General features: G+C 40.4%; 1 protein-coding gene across 4 annotated transcripts; it reads left to right on the top strand.

The window, feature by feature from the left end:
- The first annotated feature begins 9085 nt into the window (after window positions 1-9085).
- Window positions 9086-14119, top strand: LOC127850781 (uncharacterized). 4 transcript variants are annotated; one of them, XM_052384089.1, is made up of 4 exons: window positions 9090-9637; window positions 12541-12886; window positions 13474-13581; window positions 13755-14119. In XM_052384089.1, exons 1-4 carry the CDS (start codon window positions 9572-9574, stop codon window positions 13916-13918), a joined length of 684 nt encoding a protein of 227 aa, XP_052240049.1. In that variant the 5' UTR covers window positions 9090-9571; the 3' UTR covers window positions 13919-14119. The 4 variants fall into 4 exon arrangements, with proteins under 4 accessions (XP_052240064.1, XP_052240049.1, XP_052240056.1 ...); XM_052384104.1 differs by lacking the exon at window positions 12541-12886 and having other exon boundaries at window positions 9086-9984; XM_052384096.1 differs by lacking the exons at window positions 12541-12886; window positions 13474-13581; window positions 13755-14119 and adding exons at window positions 10556-10663; window positions 10835-11199 and having other exon boundaries at window positions 9257-9984.
- Window positions 14120-14608: the final 489 nt, after the last annotated feature.

Genomic DNA, 14608 nt, shown 5'->3' with positions numbered 1-14608 from the left:
ATTTCTGTAAACAATTACCGTGCGTTTGAATGTAACTAAATCGTCTGGAAGGGGGTTTCTTCCGCTATGGAAGGGGGTTTCTTCCGCCTATGCAATCTAGCGAGGGGGTTTCTTCCGCCTATGCAAAACTAGCGAGGGGGTTTCTTCCGCGTATGCAAACTATGAAAGGGGGTTTCTTCCGCCCTGCCGTTTTTAGCGAAGGGGGTTTCTTCCGGAGGGGGTTTCTTCCGTACACCGGTGAATCTATATGATAAAGGACAAATATCATGTCAATTGTTAACTTACTAAATTGTTTAAATGGAGTACACAACACTATAAGTAATATACAATTTTATTACAACATTACAACTATAAATTATCACAGACAAACAAAACAGAACAACCTGTACAATGACGGCAAGTTTTAGAAAACTGGACGGAATTAGAACATGAACTTTGCTAAAACATTGTGGCAATACAACTTAATTTTTTTTTACTGCAGACAGATTTATTACTGTCTGTGACAGATGAAATTAATTGATAACAGTAGATCACTGATAACATGACTGCACAGCAACAAACGGGACCAATTATTTTATGACACCAGCTTGATTTATGGCATCTGTAAGGTGGTAATACACAGAATTCTGCCAACTTGGTGAAACTTCCATGCATTGTTGACTTGGTGATTTGCAACAGTATATGCACTGAAATGTAAAAATAATAAACTGAAATTGTCTTATTTAATGTTGCACTCATTATAATGCTGTCATGAGATGACAGTTACCATCCATTTATTGTGTACTAATACAAGAATTGCAACACAAACTTTACCTATATGATAATATAACTTATGAGTCATACTAGTAATAAAACATGTTTCTTAAAAGAAATGTATCAAGCAATACACCTTTAGTACATTTAATGCTATAATTATATAACGAAATGGCTCCTTACCAAAATTTTTTTATTACCCTGAAACCTGTTTCCAATTCAATTATGTATATAACAACATTTAATTGTATTAAACAATATATTGCACTAACAGTGAGTCTAAATAGTCCGTGTCAGGGAACAGAGTTGGTACTGTATCAGGAAGTAGCAAAGGTCTCAGCCCTAAGCCCGCACTCGCCATCACACTCGGGGGATGGACAAAACACTTGGCCTCAAAATGTTTAATGCATAGCTTTGAATGTTTGCTAGGCGTAAAGTCCACCACCTTTTCATCGATTATCCGTCGTGAATTCACTGCTAGGATCCATTTTCGCCTGATACTTCGTCCTTTGGGAAGCGGAAAAAATAATTTCTTCCCCTTTTCAGGACGAGCATTGCATCTAAACGCTGCACACTGCACCATCCTTTTACCCGTCGATTCGCAATGTCACGTTACAATTCGAATCGTAATCAACTCAGCGTAGATAGAAAATTTATAAAATGCAAGCAAATGATCAACACAGTCCTGTATACATTTACGTTGTGCGGGAAATTAGCGTAACGGTAAATAACAATGGAGGTCGTTCTGGATCATGCGCAGTGGTGCCCGACTACGTCATCGGGGAAAACAATCTGAACGCATCGGACAGTGGGCTACACCACACCGTCTGACGATCGCCGTTATGGCGGAATTGTCTGAGGAGTCCCGATTGCGGGGAAAATAGCGGCGGAAATTACAGAACGCATAACGGAATTTACCGATCATCAAAGTCATCGTTTTTTACCTTTTAAATATTTTTTTGTTATTTTTTGTTTTTATTTCAATGTTATTATACGGTATTTCTTTACAAAAAGTATTTTTAAGTCACAATTATTCAGGTGATCTTTCAGTATGCAATCACTCAACGTTGTCAACTGATGTCTATGGCATCTCGCTGCCAGCAATCCAAACGTTGGGCGCCAATGTCGACGTAGCTCAGTCGGCATGTATTTATTTCGTATTGGATTCTTAATTTAATATATATATATATAGAGAGAATACTAGGTCGGTGCCGAATAAAGCAAAGTTTATTTTGCGAGGCTTAGAAAATCTGAACCACGAGCCTTGGCGAGTGGTTCAGATTTTCGTGCCGAGCAAGATAAACTTTGCTTTATTCGGCACCGACCTAGTATTCGATTTATCCCATCAATTTTCTTAGTCGTAAATTATTTCTTTTAACATAGAATAGGAAAATCGAACTAGACGGAAAATCCCAAAGATATTTTAAGCAAACATTGTTTCATTATTTTAATCGTGTCGAGCCTAATACATAACAAAAAGATCAGTAACCAACCTGTTTTTCGTTTATCATACCTCTACGTCCCCGATTTTTAAGAAATAATGAAAAAAAGACACTAAACAACTGCATCTTTAGCGTGAAACAACATGCATTGTGTCGTATGACGTATTAATAATGACGTCACGAGTACGCGCACTTAATATTTGTAAATAATGTTTATTTGCTTTTTGAGTTGCATTATGTGTAAAAACTATATTACATCTTGGTATCAAATTGTTTGTTTTGTTAAATCTGATTCGATTTTACTAAAAATGATTACTTTATAGTTGATTCCGAGTAATATGAACATTCTTCGCCGCGCGTGACAGCTATATTTCAGCACTGCTGAAATAAAGGTAAATTTATTCCACAGTGGTTTATTTCGACAATGCACGTCTGATGATGGGATAAAACGAAAAACAGGTTGGTTACTGATCTTTTTGTTATGTATTAGGCTCGACACGATTAAAATAATGAAACAATGTTTGCTTAAAATATGTTTGGGATTTTCCGTCTAGTTCGATTTTCCTATTCTATGTTTAAAGAAATAATTTACGACTAAGAAAATTGATGGGATAAATCGAATACTAGGTCGGTGCCGAATAAAGCAAAGTTTATCTTGCTCGGCACGAAAATCTGAACCACTCGCCAAGGCTCGTGGTTCAGATTTTCTAAGCCTCGCAAAATAAACTTTGCTTTATTCGGCACCGACCTAGTATTCTCTATTATCATACCTCTACGTCCCCGATTTTTAAGAAATAATGAAAAAAAGACACTAAACAACTGCATCTTTAGCGTGAAACAACATGCATTGTGTCGTATGACGTATTAATAATGACGTCACGAGTACGCGCACTTAATATTTGTAAATAATGTTTATTTGCTTTTTGAGTTGCATTATGTGTAAAAACTATATTACATCTTGGTATCAAATTGTTTGTTTTGTTAAATCTGATTCGATTTTACTAAAAATGATTACTTTATAGTTGATTCCGAGTAATATGAACATTCTTCGCCGCGCGTGACAGCTATATTTCAGCACTGCTGAAATAAAGGAAAATTTATTCCACAGTGGTTTATTTCGACAATGCACGTCTGATGATGGGATAAATATATATATATATATCAAAGATATTTATTTCACAGCAACAATCCGACCGTCATATACAAAATATAAAAGGCAAATGCAGTCAGATATTAACGCGCATAATGGTAATTATAATATATTGCATAAACAATAATAGGAAAATACAATAAATACAATAAATGCACTAACCTGAAAGAAGTTATATATATCAAAGATATTTATTTAACAGCAACAATCCGACCGTCATATACAAAATATAAAAGGCAAATGCAATAGGTATTGCATTTGGTGATCGGTCGTGCGTAACAGGTTAGTTGTTATAATGGATTAAATGACTTATTAGATGACTGTAATGAATGTAAGTGATAACTGGTCATCTGGGTCCGGTTTAATAAAAAACTCCAAAACCCGACTGTAGTCGGTTGACTGTGTGGTCGACTGACGCTCGTCGGCCGCCAACTGACCACTCGTCGCGTTCAAGGAGCAAGTAGCCGCGACTGTGGTCGCAAGACGGTGTGGTCAGTCGACTGCGGTCGTGGCAGTCGCTATTTTTAGGAATATTACCACTTCCGCCATCAACATTCAAAGGCGAAAATACACGCGAGAAATGGAAGACGAAGACTGCAACCATTCGAGTCAGTGCCATTCGTGGTCCAAAAAAGAGATAGATATTCTTTTAGAGCTTGTTATCGAGAACAAGAACCTGCTGGAGGGAAAGTACGGGCTATTGGTGACCGAGGCAAACAAAATAAGTAAAAATGGCAGGAGATTGTGGCAGCCATAAACGCGTGTGGGTATGCGTTGAGGACAGCAAACACTTATAAAAAAGCTACGGGACATAAAGAGGAATGCACTAGACTGACCACTCGTCGCGTTAAAGGTACCAGCAGGAGACTCCCAGACAGTCTGACACGGTGCCAAGGCCGCCTTGACACTTGCAGGAGACTCCCAGACAGTCTGCGACAGTGCAAGACAGTCTCCTAGACAGGCGGAGCACCATCAGGAGACTCCCAGAAGGTGCCAGAAGTCTCCAAGACCGTCACCTTCAGGAGAATCCCAGACAGTCTGCGAGGGTGCGAAGACCGTTTGGGCACCAGCAGGATACTCAAAGACGGTCTGCTTCGGTGCCAGTACCGTCTCGGCACCAGCAGGAGACTTTCAGACAGTCTTTGACAGTCTATTGCAGGTGCCCAGACGTACTTTGCAACATCGCAGACTGTCTGTGAGTCTCCTGTAGCTGCCCAGACGGTCTTGGCACCGTCGCAGTTTGTCTTGGAGTCCCTGCATGTCCCAATCGGTCTGGGAGACTGTCTGGGAGTCTCCGGCTAGTGTCCAGACAGTCTTGGCATCGTCGCAAACTGTCTGAGAGTCTCTAGCAGGTGCCCCGACGGTATGGTAAAATTTCTTGCACCGTCTTGGAGTCTCCTGCAGGTGCCCTGACGGTCTTGGCATTGTCGCAGACTGTCTGGGAATCTCCTGCTTGTGCACCGACGGTCTAGTATATTCGTTTGGCACCGTGTGCGAGTCTCCTGCCGGCGCCCAGACGGTCTTTCCACCGTCACAGACTGTCTGGGAGTCTCCTGCCGGTGCACCGACGGTTTGGGAGACCGTCTGGCACCGTCTGGGAGTCTCGTGCAGGTACCAAGACGGTATTGGCATCGTCAAAGACTGTCTGAGAGTCTATTGTAGCTGCCGCGGAGGTCTGGGAGACTTCTGGCACAGTCCGAGATTCTCCTGCAGGTGCCCAGATGGTCTTGGCATCATCGTAAACTGTCTGGGAGTCTCCTGCAGGTGCCTCGCCGGCCTCGCATGCTGTCTGGGATTGTCCTACAGGTGCCCAGACGATATTGGTACCGTCGCAGATTGTCTGTGAGTCTCCAGGCACGGGTTTTGGGTGCCGACAAAGCGCCAAGCGACGAATAGTCGTGGTGTGAAGGGTGGACTGCGGTCGCTCGACAGTATGTCGAACAACGCGCGGTCGACTGACGATCGTGGCTCTCTATTAAACTCGGTTATCGTCGCACGACGATTATTTGCTGGTACAACCATAGTCGCCCGACCATGGTCGCTCTCATTAAACCGGACCCAGGGAAGGCTGTCAACTGTACAATAATTTATTAAAGCAACATTGACATGGTTTTAGTAAACTTAGTGGTTTCGTTTCCACTGGCGAATTCGATTTATTTCGCATTTTTCGACAGATGTTATTCTTAACTTTTATTTCAATTTTTATTGAAATAAATGTATAATCAGTTTTTTTTACACATTTTAAATAAATTCATAAATATTTGACAAAATCGTGCAGTTTTTGGGAAAGAAATCGTGTTGTTAATACATGACAGCTAGCTCATCGTACGAGCGAAGCATACACAAATTATTCAGGAAGCCTGTGTGGATAGTTTCAAAGATTTTAAAGCTACTTGCTAACAGATTTTTTATTTTTGAAAACAAAGTTAGCAGATGCTTTTATTAACAAAAATATTTGGAGAAATTAAAAATTATGACGTACATGCATGTGATGGATATTTCTTATATCCCTTATATTGGGCAATTGCCAGCATATGTTAGTGCATTGGAAGTATGACATGAGCTATGCACTGATTTATAAACTGTATAAACTAGCATTGAAATGTTTAAACATGAATGTGCAATACAGTACATAAACAGAACATTTCATGCGGTCGATAAGGGAAATAACATCAGAATTTTTTTTTTACCTTTGTTTTCAAATAAAATATTTATGCATTTTAATTTTCAATCTTTATTTTCAATATTGGGTGTCACCAGACTTGTCAATGGAGAACAAGATCGACCACCTGTGCATCATGAAGAAGTTCCGTCACTCTATTCAGGATGAACGCGTTTAGCGAGGAGCAGACATTTATTCGGACCATCATTGTCGCCAGATTGAACCTAAAGCTGAAGAAGAATGGGACAAAGAAGTCCAGCAAACGCCAGCGTTATTATATCGCTACGCTGACAGACACAAAGAAGAAAGAAGAGCTTTACATCACTCTCTAACAAGTTCCAGGTCCTAGAGAAGCTGCTTGAAAAAGAGATGATAGAGCAGAAGTTGCAGAAAATGAAAGAAGCAATGGCCTAAACATTCCAAGAAGTACTGGACCCAAAGCCGTACACCCACAATGGGTGGATATCAGCAGAAACGCTACAGCAACAACAGCATAGCAAGATCAGCAAAAGCAAAAGCACAAGAAAAGTATACAAAAGCAAATCGGAACGTCAAGCGAAGTATAAGTGCAGACTAGCGGAAATACCTAGAGACGCTGGCAACAGAAGCGGAAGAGGTAGCCCCCACAAAAATGAACCAAGGACATCATCTAGAGAAAAGGAGGAAAGTTTGCCAAGAAAAGGAGGAAAGTTTGCCAAGCCAGAGAGGCCAGTAAGGGACAACAATGGAGGAGTGATAGGAGATGACGAAGTGAAGAAGAGGTGGATCGAGCACTTTCAGGAGCTCATCAACAGGCCAGCTATTACGAACCCACCGGCGATATCACCAGCTGCAAGCTATCTGCCAATCAAGTGCTGCGCACCCACGAAGAAAGAGATCCGCAGCGCCATCAAGCAATTGAAGTCTGCAGGACCTGAAAGAATACTAGCAGAAGCACTGAATGTTGACATCGAGCTCAGTTAGGAGGTACTCTTCCCGCTCATCAGCAAGATATGGGAAGAAGAAGAAATATGAACAGAGTGAAAGAGGGCTTCCTCATTAAACTCGCCAAGAAAGACGGCTTCAGTTCCTGCTCCAACTACAGAGGGAAAACGCTGTTCACCATCCCAGGAAAGGAGTTTAATCGCATCCTACTGGACCAAATGAAATACTCTGTAGATACGCATCTCCGTTACCAAAACCGGCTGCCAAAATTAACAATATTACACGGGCCAGATTGCAAACCTTCGCTACATTCTGGAACATTCCCTGGAGTTGAACGCGCCCCTCTATGTCAACTTCATCGATTATGAGAAGCCGTTCAACAGCGCTTACCGGCAGTCCCTTTGTAGACTACTGAGACACTACGAAGTGCTTAAAAAGATCATCAACATCATCAAGAAGTCTTATAAAGGGATGACCTGCAAAATCGTTCATTGCAAACATATAACCCATGCATTCGACGTAAGAACCGGAGTGAGGCAAGGCTGCATATTCTCACATTTCCTGTTCTTGCTGGTCTTAGACTGGGTCATAAAGGCCTCGACGTACTAGAAGCAAAATGTAATCCACCGAGCACTTTGAAAGCAGTTGGACGACTTAGACTTGGCCTACTCTCTCTAACACCCAAGCAACAGATGCAGGAAAAACCAAAATTGTTGCGAACAACTCAGCTAGACTTATCCTCGCTATCAACAGCGGGAATAGCAAGGTGTTCAAGACCAACGCACCCAACGACACACCCACCACAGTCAAACGCGAGGTACTAGAGGAGGTAATTGAAAGCTTCACCTATCTAGACAGCATCTTGGAAAACCATGGAGGTACAGATGCAGATGTCAGAACCCGATTCGGTAAAGCACGAGCAGACTTTCATCATATGAAGAACATTTCGGTATCCAGCGAGATCGGCATCACCACCAATATCATACTCCTCAATACCATCGTGAAGCCAAAACTACTCTATGGAGCAGAGACAAAGAAAACCACGGTCACCACCATGAAGTAAATCCAGATCTTTATCAACACCTCAGGAAGATCCCCAAGATCCCTTGGCCAGAAAGATCACCAACGAAGGATTATGGAGAAGAACAAGGCATCAGCCAGTTGACGAAGACATCCCTAAAAGACGTTGGTGACGGATGACCACACAATTCGCAGGCCCACATCCAATACGACAATGCAATCTCCCACCTCATCTGCGGCATAGAAACACCTGGCTCCGAGACCTGGATGCAGATGCCGAGCAGAAAAGCGAGACATGGGGTCAGCTGGAAAGACTCCCCCAGAACCGAGGCACCTGAAGGAAGCTGGTCTGTGGTCTCTGTCGCAGACGGGACCACAGGCGAAGATGATATCGTTTTTAAGTCATTTTTTGTTTATATAGTATTCACTTGTCTATTAAATCTCTGGGGACGTTAAGCAGAACATGTGCAATTTTATTTGCTAATCAATGTCATTAAATATATTAGATAATCGGATGTAATCTAATGGAAATTTTATGACAAAAAAATCAGGGATAATTTTTTCAAAATATGTGATATTTAAGCCCTTCATAGTTGTCGCCCTTATTATAATTGCCTTGACCACAGCCGGTCTGATGAATTATGTTTCGACCGCACAACGGCCTCGCATTGTTCTCCATATAACGTACGTGTGACCCACTCTGCGGTATGTAGAAATAAAAGCATACTTCAAGAAGCATTTTTTTCACAAACAGATCTGAGTATTTTCAAAGTAAATACAAAAAAAATGAACACCTGAAAAAGTTAAAAAGCATTTTTTAATAAATAGTTTTGGCGATTTTCTATTTTAATTTTATGTTTGCACTAAGATTGCAATGTGCGCACCACATGCGCAAGTAGAAAACAATGTCTTATTCTGTTAAAATTTGTAATTAATAATGTTTTGTCAAGTTCATAAAACTTAAACACGGACGCTTTCTTCTTTGCGAAATAAATGACTGTCAAGATAAAGCTACGTCGTCCTGCGTTAGCGTTACATGAGGCTGGAAATTTATGACAGAAACTGACAGCGCATCCATGAAAAATTATTCATAAAGTAAGTTAAGTTTGTATGATGCGTGCAGATCACTTGTAACAAAACGCGGTGTTTTGGATATTAGCATGATTTCAAAACATTAATAGCATAGTACGTGTACTTTAATAATAAAACATAGAACGAATGTTAGATTTCGCATGTACGGCATTGAAGATTCGGAAACAAAAGTTATGTTGATTGTTTTAAACCATAACTGTATGATTGGATATACTTTGAGTTTCCGAAAACATAATGCGGCAATATTCAATTATTTCATTTTAATTAATTCATGCAACACATGTTGGCGTTCTTTGATGCTGCCGGGACGCTTGCAGAAAATAGTATCTTGAAGTGTTTGCGTATTTGAAGGTGACAATATTCCACGTCTCACTTTCTTGGCATTTCGTAGAGCGACGTGTTTACGTTGGTTATGAAATGACTTATTTATTCACATGCACGCACTGACAAAAAGGATAAACTGAAATGTCAAACAACACGTCTGTCTACATGTGAGATGCATATGTTTACAAATTCTGAATACAGTTCATGGAATACTTCTTCGTGACGACATTTAATGAAGTGTTTAAAAAAATACGCGATGGCTTTTTTTTAGTTTTTAAATATGCAACATATGTTGTTTACGATTGAATTATACATGGTGCTAGTAAACTCAATGGAATTTAACAAACTGCCGTTTCAAATATTATTTTTCACAATTTTACTCGCACGGTATATTACCAGCGAGCTTTATGGTGGACCGAAACATAAAAATAATGTTAATGACGCCATACGTCTTACTGACGTCATAAGCGACGTCATCGAAACGTTGTGCATAGGTCAAGACACTGATAGACTTGTGTACCGATACAGAAATGACACTCACATATTTATCGGCTTTGATGTAATACAAGACAACGTGATATTCACCATGGAGTGGCTTATGTATGGTAATGATGGTGGTACGTTTGTATAATTAATTATTAAATAATTAGTAATTGATTAATATTTAGCTATTGATTTATAATTTATTATTATTATTATTATTATTTTTATTATTATAATAATAATTATTATTATTATTATAATATTATTATTATTATTAGTAGTAGTAGTAGTAGTAGTAGTAGTAGTAGTAGTAGTAGTAGTAGTAGTAGTAGTAGAAGTAGAAGTAGTAGTAGTAGTAGTAGTAGTAGTAGTAGTAGTAGTAGTAGTAGTAGAAGTAGTAGTAGCAGTAGAAATAGTAGTAGTAGTAGTAGTAGTAGTAGTAGTAGTAGTAGTAGTAGTAGTAGTAGTAGTAGTAGTAGTAGTAGTAGTAGTAGTAGTAATAGTAGAAGTAGTAGTAGTAGTAGTAGTAATAGTAGTAGTAGTAGTTGTGTAGTAGTAGTAGTAGTAGTAGTAGTTATAGTTGGGGAAACAAATTGTGATACGACTATTGCAATAGTTAACTTTCTGTATTCCAACTTACAATGAGTAAACTCTAAGTTTAACTGGAATTTCGTTTATTTACAACTGATGCTATGTTTACCGCAGAGCTGCTTCGGGACCTGAACTTGAACACCGGAGGGTTCGACATCAGCCTGTCACATCCTGTGCGCCAGTCGCTCACCGTGGACAAGATCCTCGGACTCGCTAACCTCCGTGAGTCACGTCACACGTTTCTATAAATCGCTCACAATATTTTATTGGTTTTTGTTGGGTGGGAGGGGGGGGGGCAGTTCAAATAAATACACAAACACGCACTCTGGCTTTAACTACATGTATACAAATAGGGATTATTACCTGTATACTCGCTGAACCTCGTGTTTACAGGTCAGCAGCGGCTGTTCGCGGATTTCCTGTCCGAGTGCCGGGTACCAGGCCTAACGCAGTCGTGCCTCATTGAAGCCTTCGTTACCATGGCAACCGGCATGAAGAGCGTCAAGCTTCACAAGTCATGCGTGCCCAGGTGGCGCCGTCTGCCGTTCGACTACTGAACACTCGGGAAACTCGTGCGATTTGTCATAAATCTGTCAGTTCCGGTACGCCAGTGCCTCACAGTGGACAAGATCTTCGGACGCTCTAACTTTGGAAACTCCTGCGATTTGTCATAGACCACAGACAATCTCGATTCACATGTTTGTTTTAATGTTCTCTTGGAATTTTACTAAATGTTCAATAAATGACGATTAGTTTTATATTTGAGTCATGTCAAGGGAAAACATGGCGTCAAGCGCGCATTTCGCGCACGCTGATCAAATAGGCCACTTAACGCACGTGTACAAATTAAGCCGCGTTCTGAGAAAACTGGGCTTAATGAATGTTCAGTCCGCACAGGTTAATCAGGGACAACACTTTCCGCCGACACTGGATTTTTGTTTTGAAGAGACCTTTCAACAATAAAATCCATACAAGCGGAAATTTTCGTCCCGTGCGGCTCAGATTAATCCTGGTGTTCCGGTGTGTCAACTCTGGTCGTACCTGGTGTTACGGTGTGTCAACGCTGGTCGTACCTGGTGTTACGGTGTGTCAACGCTGGTCGTACATAGTGTTACGGTGTTTCAACGCTGGTCGAGCCTGGTGTTACGGTGTGTCAACGCTGGTCGTCATCAACTGTTTATACATGTACAATTGTAAACAATTACCGTTTGTTTTCTTCATTGTGGTCGTCTCACAAACGACCGCAAACACAAATCGTGTGTTATCCCCACGCTCTTTGAAAAGCGTGGGGGTATTGTGGTTATCTCCGCCGTCCGTCTGTCTGTCCGTCCGTCCTGGCTACTACTATCTCCTACACTATTAGCACTAGAACATTGAAACGTACACACATGGTAGCTATTAGCATATGTGCGACGGTGCATTATTTGGAATTTTGATCTGACCCCTGTGTCAAAAGTTATAGGGATTGGGGTGGGGCCGGGTCAGAGATTTGCACTTATTATTATGCCCCCGGTATGGTGCATTGGCTTTTGCAATATTGAAGATAGCAACTTGATATTTGGCATGCATGTGTATCTCATGGAGCTGCACATTTTGAGTGGTGAAAGGTCAAGGTCAAGTTCATCCTTCAAGGTCAAAGGTTAAAAAAACAAATCCAAGGGAAGTAATAAGCTATAAAGGGAGGTAAGTAAATTACCTGCCAAATGATATATTTTTTTTAATATATCAAAGCGGTGTAAGAGGGGGCATTGTGTTTGTTCATCCTTCAAGGTCAAAGGTAAAAAAAACAAACCCAAGGAAAGTAATAAGCTTTAAAGAGAGGTAAGTAATGAACCTGTCAAATGATTTTTTTTAATAAATCAAAGCGGCGCAGGAGGGGGCATTGTGTTTCTGACAAACACATCTCTTGTTTTATGTTATTTTACATTAACTTCTTCATTTCGACACCGATTCACTTCTTATTGATACTGGTCATCTCTTATGACAATGCGGTCAATCTTAACTATGCATGGCCCCATTACCAATCCTTGGGTGCCCCCTGGGTCAAACATGCGACATTTAATGAAGTGTTTAAAAAAATACGCGATGGCTTTTTTTAGTTTTTAAATATGCAACATATGTTGTTTACGATTGAATTATACATGGTGCTAGTATACTCAATGGAATTTAACAAACTGCCGTTTCAAATATTATTTTTCACAATTTTACTCGCACGGTATATTACCAGCGAGCTTTATGGTGGACCGAAACATAAAAATAATGTTAATGACGCCATACGTCTTACTGACGTCATAAGCGACGTCATCGAAACGTTGTGCATAGGTCAAGACACTGATAGACTTGTGTACCGATACAGAAATGACACTCACATATTTATCGGCTTTGATGTAATACAAGACAACGTGATATTCACCATGGAGTGGCTTATGTATGGTAATGATGGTGGTACGTTGTATAATTAATTATTAAATAATTAGTAATTGATTAATATTTAGCTATTGATTTATAATTTATTATTATTATTATTATTATTTTTATTATTATAATAATAATTATTATTATTATTATAATTATTATTATTATTATTATTATTATTATTATTAGTAGTAGTAGTAGTAGTAGTAGTAGTAGTAGTAGTAGAAGTAGAAGTAGTAGTAGTAGTAGTAGTAGTAGTAGTAGTAGTAGTAGTAGTAGTAGTAGTAGTAGAAGTAGTAGTAGCAGTAGAAATAGTAGTAGTAGTAGTAGTAGTAGTAGTAGTAGTAGTAGTAGTAGTAGTAGTAGTAGTAGTAGTAGTAGTAGTAGTAGTAGTAGTAGTAGTAGTAGTAGTAATAGTAGAAGTAGTAGTAGTAGTAGTAGTAATAGTAGTAGTAGTAGTTGTAGTAGTAGTAGTAGTAGTAGTAGTTATAGTTGGGGAAACAAATTGTGATACGACTATTGCAATAGTTAACTTTCTGTATTCCAACTTACAATGAGTAAACTCTAAGTTTAACTGGAATTTCGTTTATTTACAACTGATGCTATGTTTACCGCAGAGCTGCTTCGGGACCTGAACTTGAACACCGGAGGGTTCGACATCAGCCTGTCACATCCTGTGCGCCAGTCGCTCACCGTGGACAAGATCCTCGGACTCGCTAACCTCCGTGAGTCACGTCACACGTTTCTATAAATCGCTCACAATATTTTATTGGTTTTTTGTTGGGTGGGAGGGGGGGGGGGCAGTTCAAATAAATACACAAACACGCACTCTGGCTTTAACTACATGTATACAAATAGGGATTATTACCTGTATACTCGCTGAACCTCGTGTTTACAGGTCAGCAGCGGCTGTTCGCGGATTTCCTGTCCGAGTGCCGGGTACCAGGCCTAACGCAGTCGTGCCTCATTGAAGCCTTCGTTACCATGGCAACCGGCATGAAGAGCGTCAAGCTTCACAAGTCATGCGTGCCCAGGTGGCGCCGTCTGCCGTTCGACTACTGAACACTCGGGAAACTCGTGCGATTTGTCATATATCTGTCAGTTCCGGTACGCCAGTGCCTCACAGTGGACAAGATCTTCGGACGCTCTAACTTTGGAAACTCCTGCGATTTGTCATAGACCACAGACAATCTCCATTCACATGTTTGTTTTAATGTTCTCTTGGAATTTTACTAAATGTTCAATAAATGACGATTAGTTTTATATTTGAGTCATGTCAAGGGAAAACATGGCGTCAAGCGCGCATTTCGCGCACGCTGATCAAATAGGCCACTTAACGCACGTGTACAAATTAAGCCGCGTTCTGAGAAAACTGGGCTTAATGAATGTTCAGTCCGCACAGGTTAATCAGGGACAACACTTTCCGCCGACACTGGATTTTTGTTTTGAAGAGACCTTTCAACAATAAAATCCATACAAGCGGAAATTTTCGTCCCGTGCGGCTCAGATTAATCCTGGTGTTCCGGTGTGTCAACTCTGGTCGTACCTGGTGTTACGGTGTGTCAACGCTGGTCGTACCTGGTGTTACGGTGTGTCAACGCTGGTCGTACATAGTGTTACGGTGTTTCAACGCTGGTCGAGCCTGGTGTTACGGTGTGTCAACGCTGGTCGTCATCAACTGTTTATACATGTACAATTGTAAACAATTACCGTTTGTTTTCTTCATTGTGGTCGTCTCACAAACGACCGCAA

This window comes from Dreissena polymorpha, chromosome 1 (genome assembly GCF_020536995.1).
Source record: "Dreissena polymorpha isolate Duluth1 chromosome 1, UMN_Dpol_1.0, whole genome shotgun sequence".
NCBI lineage: Eukaryota > Metazoa > Mollusca > Bivalvia > Myida > Dreissenidae > Dreissena > Dreissena polymorpha.
The sequence above is the reverse complement of the archived record's forward strand: the minus strand, read 5'-3'. Positions and strand labels throughout refer to the sequence as shown.

Bases quoted from the DNA above. Each gene is read 5' to 3' on its own strand.
- LOC127850781 (XM_052384089.1), top strand. From the start codon at position 9,572: ATGGAATACTTCTTCGTGACGACATTTAATGAAGTGTTTAAAAAAATA. The intron at 12,887-13,473 runs GTACGTTGTATA...TGTTTACCGCAG, and splicing joins TATGTATGGTAATGATGGTG to AGCTGCTTCGGGACCTGAAC. The intron at 13,582-13,754 runs GTGAGTCACGTC...TCGTGTTTACAG, and splicing joins CCTCGGACTCGCTAACCTCC to GTCAGCAGCGGCTGTTCGCG.